General features: G+C 40.0%; 1 protein-coding gene across 1 annotated transcript; it reads left to right on the top strand.

Annotated features, from left to right (window-relative positions):
* Nucleotides 1-307: 307 nt before the first annotated feature.
* LOC125785594 (stonustoxin subunit beta-like) lies at nucleotides 308-8,653 on the top strand. The gene is made up of 3 exons (XM_049469475.1): nucleotides 308-784; nucleotides 1,646-1,692; nucleotides 5,825-8,653. Exons 1-3 carry the CDS (start codon nucleotides 624-626, stop codon nucleotides 6,415-6,417), a joined length of 801 nt encoding a protein of 266 aa, XP_049325432.1. The 5' UTR covers nucleotides 308-623; the 3' UTR covers nucleotides 6,418-8,653.
* The last annotated feature ends 4,194 nt before the right edge of the window (nucleotides 8,654-12,847 follow it).

Raw genomic sequence — 12,847 nt, 5'->3', positions numbered from 1 at the left:
CTTGGCAGTTGAGGCACGGACCATGAACATAGCTCGCTATGCTTCTGGATTCTTGTCGAGCCAGTATCAGATGGTAGTGGTTGCTGTGTTCTGCTCACGCAACTTATAATGTCATTTATTGTGTGTGATTGTGCTTAGGTAGGGTGCTGTGGTTAGTGTGTTGTTGCCATAGATTAAGGAAGTGAGCTTAGATTAAGGAGGGATTCTGTTTGTTCATTGGTTATTTTTCGGTAGGTCTGTTACTTGGCAGTTGAGGCGATGGACCATGAACATAGTGTTAGGCTGTGCTTCTGGATCCTTGTCGAGCCAGTATCAGATTGTGGTGGTTTTGGCTATTGTTGTTAGTTGAGTGAGTAGTAGATCCTGGCTGAGCCCTATGCATAACCCCAGCTGTTAGGTGCAGGATTTGACAATTTCCTGTATTATATTACTAATTACAATATTTACAAAGTTTAAGAGGATTCATGACTCATTTTCCAGTGTTCCTAGAGACTAGAGTAGTTTGTTGTGTTTTCTGTTTAATACAGAAGTGTATAATCTCTCTCTCAGTCTGCCTCTGTCACTCTTTCTCTCTCTGTTAATAACTTACTCTAATTTTCTCTCTCTTTAGATTATCTGGGTGTATGATCACAGAAAAAGGCTGTTCTTCTCTGGCTTCAGCTCTTAATTCAAACCCCTCCCACCTGAAAGAGCTGGATCTGACCTACAACCACCCAGGAGAGTCAGGAGAGAAGCTGCTTTCTGCCAGACTGGAGGATCCACACTGCTCACTGGAGACACTCAGGTTTGAAGAAGTACTCAGGGAGAAGATTCAGGTGTGCTGCAGATGTTAGATAGAGTGATGAGGGTCAGTTAGAGATAAAAAAAGAGAGTCCAGTGTTACCCTGTGTTAGAATGAGCTACATTTTCTCAGTTAAATTAATATATTTTAATAATAAAGTGCACAGTGCATATACAGATGTGGTGTATTCAGCCTTTTGTTGTGAATTTTGTATTATAAACTAAAATTATATTATAAGATGAAAGCAACTCATATTATCCAGCTTCAGATCAACACTAGGAATAATAATCAGGATCAGAGTTTGCCCATAGACAGAACGTAAAGATTAAAGTTCTGGACTACAGAGTTCGTAGCGTGATGAACCCTCAATGTACGTTATTCATAAATCACAGTGTTTCAGGTGTTAATCAAATGGATTGAGCTCATCAGAGTTTAGAGTAAAGTGAAGTCCACATGTTTGTTGGTTAAAAGTTGAAGACTCCATGTTTCCTTTGTAGCTGGATCTTTATGGTTCAGCCTTTACTTCTTCACCTGTTCTAAACAGAGACCCTATAATTCTCCCTCACGCCCCCTAGAGGCTGGGAATAAAAGAACAAGCTAAAGTGTGACAGCATATTGAATCTGTTATTAGATATTAAAATTTAAATCTGATGCTCTGGTTTCCTCTAATTGTGTTAATGGTGTTATAAAGGAGTGGGTGTTTCTTCTTAAGGATTAACGTTAATTATTGTGTATCAGGAAAATCCAGAACTTCATATTCCTTCACCATGTTCACTAATATAAACCCAGAGAGAGAAACTCTCACTCACTCTCACACCCTGCTGATCTGTGTGTGTGTATGTGTGTGTGTGTGTGTGTGTTTAGAATGGAACATGGAGGCGAAATAAGAATCAAACCTGGATTAAAGAAATGTAAGTTTTCTCTCACACACACACAACACTCACACACACAACACTCACACACACTACACTCACACTACACACAACACTCACACACACACTACACACACACACTACACTCACACCCACACAACACACACACACACACACACACTATACGTACATTACATTACATTTCACTTTTAAATGATGGAATCAGCAAAAGCTCATCCTCTTCTTTATCTTCTACAATATTTGATGAACTCATCTTAGGTTTATTGAACTGAACTGAGTTTTATCTCTGTCTGAACTCAGTTTCTCGATGTGATTTTTTATTTCTAAAACTGTACGATTAGAGAGAGAATGAGTGAGAATGAGCTTCAGCTGCATCTGTCGCTGTTCAAATACAACAAACCATTCAAACGTGCAGTGTGAGTTATCCACAACGCTCTCCATTAAAATAATCACACAGTGTACGCTAGAGTTAAGATCAAACCCAAAGAATCCAGCCCGACCCATAAACTGTCATTATGAACCCGAGCCTGATTTAAACCCCACATTTCTTCATGAGTAAAAGTTAAAACTGAGCGTTTTAAAAACTTTTTCAGGCTTTTTAAATGAGCGAAATCTGTTCAGAATTATGTAAATTAACATTACAGCACTGAAGAAGCAAAGACCTATTATTAAATAACAATGTTTATTAATAACATACACACACTACACACACTACACACTCACATACACACACTACACACTCACATACACACACTACACACACTACACACACTACACACTCACATACACACACTACACACTCACATACACACACTACACACTCACATACACACTCACATACACACACTACACACACTACACACTCACATACACACACTACACACTCACACACTACACACACTACACACTCACACCACACACTACACACTCACACACTACACACACTACACACACTACACACTCACATACACACACTACACACTCACATACACACACTACACACTCACATACACACACTACACACTCACATACACACACAACACACACTACACACTCACATACACACAAAACACACACTACACACTCACATACACACACTACACACACTCACATACACACACTACACACACTACACACTCACATACACACACTACACACTCACATACACACACTACACACTCACATACACACTCTACACACACTACACACTCACATACACACACTACACACAGTACACACTCACATACACACACTACACACTCACATACACACACTACACACAGTACACACTCACATACACACACTACACACACTACACACACTACACACAGTACACACTCACATACACACACTACACACACTACACACTCACATACACACACTACACACTCACATACACACACTACACACACTACACACTCACATACACACACTACACACTCACATACACACACTAAACACACTACACACTCACATACACACACTACACACACTACACACTCACATACACACACTACACACTCACATACACACACTACACACACTACACACTCACATACACACACTACACACTCACACTACACACACTACACACTACAGACTACACACACTACACACTCACACTACACACACTACACATACACACTACACACACTACACACACTACACAATACACACTACACATACACACTACACACTCACACACATTACACACACTACACACTCACATACACACACTACACACACTACACACTCACATACACACACTACACACTCACATACACACACTACACACTCACATACACACACTACACACTCACATACACACACAACACACACTACACACTACACACTCACATACACACACTACACACACTACACACTACACACTCACATACTACACACACTACACACTCACATACACAAACTACACACACTACACACTCACACCACACACTACACACTCACATACACACACTACACACTCACATACACACACTACACACTCACATACACACACAACACACACTACACACTCACATACACACACTACACACACCACACACTACACACTCACACACTACACATACTACACACTCACATACACACACTACACACTCACATACACACACTACACACACTACACACTCTACACACACTACACACTCACACCACACACTACACACACTACACACTCACATACACACACTACACACTCACATACACACACTACACACACTACACACTCACACTACACACTCACACACTACACATACTACACACTCACATACACACACTACACACTCACATACACACACTACACACACACTACACACTCACAGTACACACTCACACACTACACATACTACACACTCACATACACACACTACACACTCACATACACAAACTACACACTCACATACACACACTACACACTCACACCACACACTACACACACTACACACTCACATACACACACTACACACTCACATACACACACTACACACTCACACTACACACTCACACACTACACACACTACACACTCACATACACACACTACACACTCACATACACACACAACACACACTACACACTCACATACACACACAACACACACTACACACTCACATACACACACTACACACACTACACACTCACATACACACACTACACACACTACACACTCACATACACACACTACACACTCACATACACACACTACACACTCACATACACACACTACACACTCACATACACACACTACACACACTACACACTCACATACACACACTACACACACTACACACTCACATACACACACTACACACTCACATACACACACTACACACAGTACACACTCACATACACACACTACACACACTACACACTCACATACACACACTACACACTCACATACACACACTACACACACACATACACACACTACACACTCACATACACACACAACACACACTACACACTCACATACACACACTACACACACTACACACTCACATACACACACTACACACACTACACACTCACATACACACACTACACACTCACATACACACACTAAACACACTACACACTCACATACACACACTACACACACTACACATACACACACTACACACTCACATACACACACTACACACTACACACTCACACTACACACTACACACTACAGACTACACACACTACACACTCACACTACACACACTACACATACACACTACACACACTACACACTACACATACACACTACACACTCACACACATTACACACACTACACACTCACATACACACACTACACACACTACACACTCACATACACACACTACACACTCACATACACACACTACACACTCACACTACACACACTACACACTCACATACACACACTACACACACTCACACTACACACACTACACATACACACTACACACTCACACTACACACACTACATACACACTACACACACTACACACTCACACACACTACACACTCACATACACACACTACACACTACACACACATTACACACTACACACACATTACACACACACTACACACACATTACACACACACACACTACAGACATCAAATACACATTACACACTACACACTCACATACACACTACACACTCACATTACACACACTGTGTGTGTGTGTAAAGTGTGTGTGTAATGTGTGTGTAGTGTGTGTGTAATGTGTGTAGTATGTGTGTGTAATGTGTGTGTAGTGTGTGTAATGTGATTGTGTAGTGTGTGTGAGTGTGTAGTGTGTGTAGTGTGTATGTAGTGTGTGTAGTGTGAGTGTGTAGTGTGTATGTGTAGTGTGTAGTGTAGTGTGTGTAGTGTGTGTAATGTGTGTGTAATGTGTGTGTAGTGTGTTTAATGTGTGTGTAATGTGTGTGTGTAATGTGTGTGTAATGTGTGTGTGTAATGTGTGTGTAATGTGTGTGTAGTGTGTTTAATGTGTGTGTAATGTGTGTGTATAATGTGTGTGTAATGTGTGTGTGTGTAATGTGTGTAGTGTGTGTAATGTGTGTGTAATGTGTGTGTAGTGTGTGTGTAATGTGTGTGTAATGTGTGTAGTATGTGTGTGTGTGTAGTGTGTGTGTAATGTGTGTTCTTGTGTTCAGACGGCTGTGATTTCACACTGGATCCAAACACAGTAAACCCTCTTCTCTCTCTGAGTGAGGAGAACAGGAGGGTGGAGTGGGGAGAGGAGCGGCAGTCGTATCCTGATCATCCAGAGAGGTTTAATTGGTATCAGCAGGTTCTGAGTAGAGAGAGAGTTACTGGACGCTGTTACTGGGAGGCTGAGTGGAGCGGGAGAGGAGCTGCTGTAGCTCTGAGTTATAAAACCATCAGCAGGAAAGGATCTGGATCAGACTGTGTGTTTGGATGGAATATAAACTCCTGGAGTCTGATCTGCTCTGATAACAGTTACTCTGTTTATCACAATAAGAACAGAACTGAACCCCCCCCTCGTCCCTCCGGCTGTAGGAGAGTAGGAGTGTATGTGGACTGTCCCGCCGGCACTCTGTCCTTCTACAGAGTCTCCACTGATACACCCTCACACACTCTCACACACTTACACACACCCTCACACACACCCTCACACACTCTCACACACTTACACACACTCTACACCACCTTTACTCAGCCCCTCTATGCAGGGATTAGGGTTTATGGTTCTGGCTCCTCAGTGACTCTGTGTAAAATAGAATAACCCTGTGTGTGTGTGTGTGTGTGTGTGTGTGTGTGTGTTTCTGTGTATTGTATGTGTGTGTATAGTGTGTATAGTGTGTGTGTGTGTGTGTGTATATCAGTATGTGTGTGTGTTTATCTGTGTGTATATATCAGTGTGTGTGTGTGCACGTGAGTGTGTATGTGTATGTTTATCTGTGTGTATGTGTTTATAGTGTGTGTGTGTGTGTGTATATAGTGAGTGTGTGTGTGTGTGTGTGTGTGTGTGCAGTGAATGTGTGTGTATAGTGTGTGTGTGTGTATAGTGTGTGTGTGTGTGTGTGTGTGTGTGTTTGTATATAGTGTGTGTGTGTGTGTGTGTGTGTATAGTGTGTGTGTGTGTGTGTGTGTATATAGTGAGTGTGTGTGTGTGTGTGTGTGTGCAGTGAATGTGTGTGTATAGTGTGTGTGTGTGTATAGTGTGTGTGTGTGTGTGTGTGTGTGTGTTTGTATATAGTGTGTGTGTGTGTGTGTGTGTGTGTATAGTGTTCGTATGTGTGTGTGTGTGTATAGTGAGTGTGTGTGTGTGTGTATAGTGAGTGTGTGTGTGTGTGTATAGTGAGTGTGTGTGTGTGTATAGTGAGTGTGTGTGTGTATAGTGAGTGTGTGTGTGTGTGTGTGTGTGTATAGTGAGTGTGTGTGTGTGTGTGTGTGTGTGTATAGTGAGTGTGTGTGTGTGTGTATAGTGAGTGTGTGTGTGTGTGTAGTGTGTGTGTGTGTGTATAGTGTGTGTGTGTGTGTATAGTGAGTGAGTGTGTGTGTATAGTGAGTGTGTGTGTGTGTGTGTGTGTATAGTGAGTGTGTGTGTGTGTGTGTGTGTATAGTGAGTGTGTGTGTGTGTGTGTAGTGTGTGTGTGTGTGTGTATAGTGTGTGTGTGTGTGTGTGTGTGTATAGTGAGTGTGTGTGTGTGTGTGTCTGTGTGTGTGTGTGTATAGTGAGTGTGTGTGTGTGTGTGTGTATAGTGAGTGTGTGTGTGTGTATAGTGAGTGTGTGTGTGTGTGTATAGTGAGTGTGTGTGTGTGTGTAGTGAGTGTGTGTGTGTGTGTGTGTGTGTGTGTGTGTATAGTGTGTGTGTGTATAGTGTGTGTGTGTATAGTGTGTGTGTGTGTGTGTATAGTGAGTGTGTGTGTGTGTGTGTATAGTGAGTGTGTGAGTGTGTGTGTATAGTGAGTGTGTGTGTGTGTGTGTGTGTGTGTGTGTATAGTGAGTGTGGGTGTGTGTGTGTGTATAGTGAGTGTGTGTGTGTGTGTGTGTGTGTGTGTATAGTGAGTGTGTGTGTGTGTGTGTGTATAGTGAGTGAGTGTGTGTGTGTGTGTGTGTGTGTATAGTGAGTGTGTGTGTGTGTGTATAGTGAGTATGTGTGTGTGTGTGTGTGTGTGTGTGTGTGTATAGTGAGTGTGTGTGTGTGTGTGTGTGTGTATAGTGAGTGTGTGTGTGTGACGGCACCATTGCTGTGGGTTAAATTTTAAACGTCACTTTTTGTTTTTTTGTTTTTCTCTTTTGCTCTTCTTAATTTTTTAACCCCTTTGTTTCATCTATTCTTTATCTGTATATGATAAACTGTATTTTACATTCTTTCAATAATAAATATATATAATCACAAAAAAGTCCTTATTCCTTTATCATTCAGCACACTGTTAGTGATTATTCTACTATATATATCACAATTCTCTAAATCCTCGATTCCATTTTATTTCTGATTTTAGGATCACGATTCGATTCGATTCTCCATTTTCTTTTTTTCTTTTTTTTACAGCAGAGAGGTCTATGCCAGTTTTAGATTAGTCTATGGTCAGTCACTGGTTTGATTCATCAAATTTACAATATCTTATTTCAAAAGGTGGGCTTGATATAAGTGATGCAAAGTGATACAAGTGATCTGTAATACACCACATTAGGCACTAATGGTCAAATTTAAATAATTTAATTGAGATATATATGTAATACCATGTAGTGGTTTTTTTTGGAAGCAGCAGTGTGCACTATTAAAACAGCAACGTGCAACATAACAAAATAAATAATAAAATAATACAGGAACAGTCATGTACAAAATAATAGAACAATTAGAGCCTTAACAAACTGAACTCTATCCTACTATAACAGCTAAACATGAAAAATAAGACTTTAAGACTTTCTCTTTAATAAAGATATATTATTAACTTTATCTGAGAGAAAGATGCTCCTTAAGGTACCAAAACTATTAACATATTTGAGGCTAGACAATTTTTTAAGTTTTTCTTTAAGAAGATGAGAATGTTCACATTCTCTGGAGAAAGAGCTGCTCTTTCAGCAGTCACAATGTCCGCGGCGTCGCTACAGTGTGCTGCACCATTAGCGTAGCTTAGAGGGAGGGATCGTCCATCCTCTTTTTCACTTCGAGGCTCGAGACCATGACATCATTTCCATCGTGACACCCCTAGTATATATATATATATATATATTGTATTATGTACTATATATATATATATCGTTTATGGTATGTTGATTTTCTCTGGCTGCTGTTTACTGGTGTTGAATCTGCTCGTTTAGAGAACCCACTGTACCCCTACGTATTTAATAAAGTATTTGAGTTGCAGTATTTGAGTCCTGAGTCTTTTTTTTTACTTGATTTATACATTTTCAGGTCTGAATTTACAAATACATGCAACAATACAATACAGTGGATTTTACACAATTACATACAGAAGAAGAAATAATAAAAAGTAAATAAAATGACTGAATACAGGGATAAACACAGTACTTTCCAAACATACATGTTCTAATTTCATAGAGCTTTATAACACCTATTACAAGATTATCAACACTTAGATAAAAGTAAGCTGTTCTGTTTCTACTGAAATGTAAACAGTGATGGACCTTTTCACAGTGCATGATTCCACTCTTCTTCTGAAAGTTCTAATCCAGGTTCTTCCTTCCACACAGCTCTTAGATGCTCTGAGGTCCTGATGTTTATGAACATCATTGATGAGTAGATTAGTGATGCGAGACCCTGTGAGTGAAAGGGAACTCAGCATTATCAACACTAAAAATCACAGTTAGTAAACTTTCTGATCACTTTAAAATTTCTCTGTGCCTATTTTTTTAAACATCAGGGCTCTCTGAATTCTACTCATGAAGTGTGAAACAGCTTTAGGCTTATTAATGGTGTAAAATAGTGATTCCTTTCCACAGGTAACTTTATGCTCCTAGCATTGTGGCCTGTTGGGAGCTTTGGCTAAAAGCGCTGTATTATTTCATTTCACACCAGAGTTCCCCTTTAGAATTAAGAAGAGTCTGAGATCCAGCCAGCAAATTGTGGGGTGATGATCTCAGAGATCTAAGAGAGTAAATCAGAGGAGATCGACCAATCACTGCTTTAGAATCAGTGTTCATTTCGTTGAGGAATAATTTTCGTCATAGTCTTCGTCAACTAAGCTTTTTTTCAAGACAAAAACGAGACGATAACTAAATAAAAACAGTATTAAAAAAATAAAAACGAGACGAAACCGCTGCACGGTTAAATACAAAACCCGGGAATTAACCTGCCGTTACTTACGGAGCTAGATATTAACTCCACAGTGTTCAGCAGCAGGGAGAGAGAGAGGGGAGAGGCCATATATTTCTCCTTTGACGTCGCGAAAAAACAAGATAACGTGTAAACCGTGTGGAGCGACTCCATCTCCGGTAAAAACACCACTAATATGGCGTCATTTTACTGCCAAAAGTCGAGAGCGGAGTTTTTGAATGCAAGAGCCTACTTCATTCAGCGCTCACGGATTTTATTTGCTCAGGTGTAAAATATAGGTGCGCTCTCACGGATTTTATTTGCTCAGGTGTAAAATATATGTGCGCTCTCACGGATTTTATTTGCTCAGGTGTAAAATATAGGTGCGCTCTCACGGATTTTATTTGCTCAGGTGTAAAATATATGTGCGCTCTCACGGGTTTTATTTGCTCAGGTGTAAAATATAGGTGCGCTCTCACGGATTTTATTTGCTCAGGTGTAAAATATAGGTGCGCTCTCACGGATTTTATTTGCACAGGTGTAAAATATAGGTGCGCTCTCACGGATTTTATTTGCTCAGGTGTAAAATATAGGTGCGCTCTAACGGATTTTATTTGCTCAGGTGTAAAATATAGGTGCGCTCTCACGGATTTTATTTGCTCAGGTGTAAAATATAGGTACGCTCTCGCGGATTTTATTTGCTCAGGTGTAAAATATAGGTGCGCTCTCACGGATTTTATTTGCTCAGGTGTAAAATATAGGTGCGCTCTCACGGATTTTATTTGCTCAGGTGTAAAATATAGGTGCGCTCTCACGGATTTTATTTGCTCAGGTGTAAAATATAGGTGCGCTCTCACGGATTTTATTTGCTCAGGTGTAAAATATAGGTGCGCTCTCACGGATTTTATTTGCTCAGGTGTAAAATATAGGTGCGCTCTCACTGATTTTATTTGCTCAGGTGTAAAATATAGGTGCGCTCTCACGGATTTTATTTGCTCAGGTGTAAAATATAGGTGCGCTCTCACGGATTTTATTTGCTCAGGTGTAAAATATAGGTGCGCTCTCACGGATTTTATTTGCTCAGGTGTAAAATATAGGTGCGCTCTCACGGATTTTATTTGCTCAGGTGTAAAATATATGTGCGCTCTCACGGATTTTATTTGCTCAGGTGTAAAATATATGTGCGCTTTCACGGATTTTATTTGCTCAGGTGTAAAATATAGGTGCGCTCTCACGGATTTTATTTGCTCAGGTGTAAAATGTAGGTGCGCTCTCACGGATTTTATTTGCTCAGGTGTAAAATATAGGTGCGCTCTCACAGATTTTATTTGCTCAGGTGTAAAATATAGGTGCGCTCTAACGGATTTTGTTTGCTCAGGTGTAAAATATAGGTGCGCTCTCACGGATTTTATTTGCTCAGGTGTAAAATATAGGTGCGCTCTCACGGATTTTATTTGCTCAGGTGTAAAATATAGGTGCGCTCTCACGGATTTTATTTGCTCAGGTGTAAAATATAGGTGCGCTCTCACGGATTTACCATGCTCTCTCTCAGATTAACTCTCCTCTTGTAGGAATCTGCGCTCTCTCGGATATATCTTGCTCGTGTGGTATCTGGCTGTTCTTAATGTTTCGAGAGCGTCCGCGCTCGCTCAACTTCCCCCTGCGTGCTCGCGGAGCGTTCTCTGCTCGAGCGCCGAGCTTTTCACTGCAACAAAGCTGCCAAAAGTCTCAAGCCAATCAGACGTTGCAACAGCAGTTGACCAATTAAATTCCTAATACCGCTTGCTCAGCATTCTCATTGGTAGAAAAAAACGCGATGAAATCCCCCCGCCATCCTGCCCCCTGTAACTTCTAATATATGTATTCATATTACTTTATATGATGTTCTGTGGAATATATGTAAATATATTATGGCATTACGAATGTGAAACAGATTTAGAGACTACCTAACTAACATAGCCGATCTGCCGTGTCAGAATTAGGTTAGTTGCCTAGCTGACTTAGCCATTGTGGAAATGGATCTCTAACGCTAAGCTAGCTAGCTTAACTAGCAAGCCGTAGGCTAGATAGGCTAACCTGCCAGGTGTTAAGGAACGACGTTCTTTACCTCAGTTAAGTAGAAATTTTGGAGAGAGGACTAAGGTTAGTGTAAGAGCTAGCTAACATTAGAGAACCGAGGTTAGCAGAAATCTAGCTAAAGTTATCGGGAAAGAGAATTAATAAATGATTAATTAATAAATTAATTAATAAATTATTGGCTTAGGACAGGCTTTTCATTTTGAGTTGATTAATAATGTATAATGGAGACTGCTTAAAGTGTTCTTTCATTATTCTTTTTTGCTTCCTATATGCAATTCAGTGTGTTGTTTATTGTAATGCAACTTACATGCTATGTTGGCTCTCTTCTGCATCACAAGGGAACACAATTTAAAGAAAAAAGTGTAAAAATTAATGATATTTTTTGAGGTCCTAAAAAGTTCTTTAAAAGCATTACATTTGACTTTTAAAATAGCGCAAGAACCCCCTGCTGGTGGTGGTCTCATGTTATATCAAGACCTATGTCTGTGCAGCCTATACCAGGACATTTCAGGGTGCCTCATGCTTCCTTCTTCTGACAAGCTTTATGGAGATGTGGATTTATTTCTCCACTTGGTACCTGTCCGCGCTTCCAAACGTTCCAATTGATTTTGTATATTAATCAAATTAGAATATATTCATAATTTTCATAATAAATATTTCATTAGATCAGTTTTTATGTAATGAATCTTTATGATGAGTTTCAAATTTTGAATTTAATCATGAAATAAATACATTTTTAATTATGTTTTTATATGCTTCTGGCCTGGCCATAACTACATGTTTCTGTGTATGTGAGCTTAATTAAAATAGCTATTTAAATGTTTTATACTTTAACAGACTGGATCAATA

The sequence above is a fragment of the Astyanax mexicanus genome, chromosome 1 (assembly GCF_023375975.1).
Source record: "Astyanax mexicanus isolate ESR-SI-001 chromosome 1, AstMex3_surface, whole genome shotgun sequence".
NCBI lineage: Eukaryota > Metazoa > Chordata > Actinopteri > Characiformes > Acestrorhamphidae > Astyanax > Astyanax mexicanus.
Note: the sequence above shows the minus strand (reverse complement) of the source record. Positions and strands in the feature narration are given on the sequence as shown.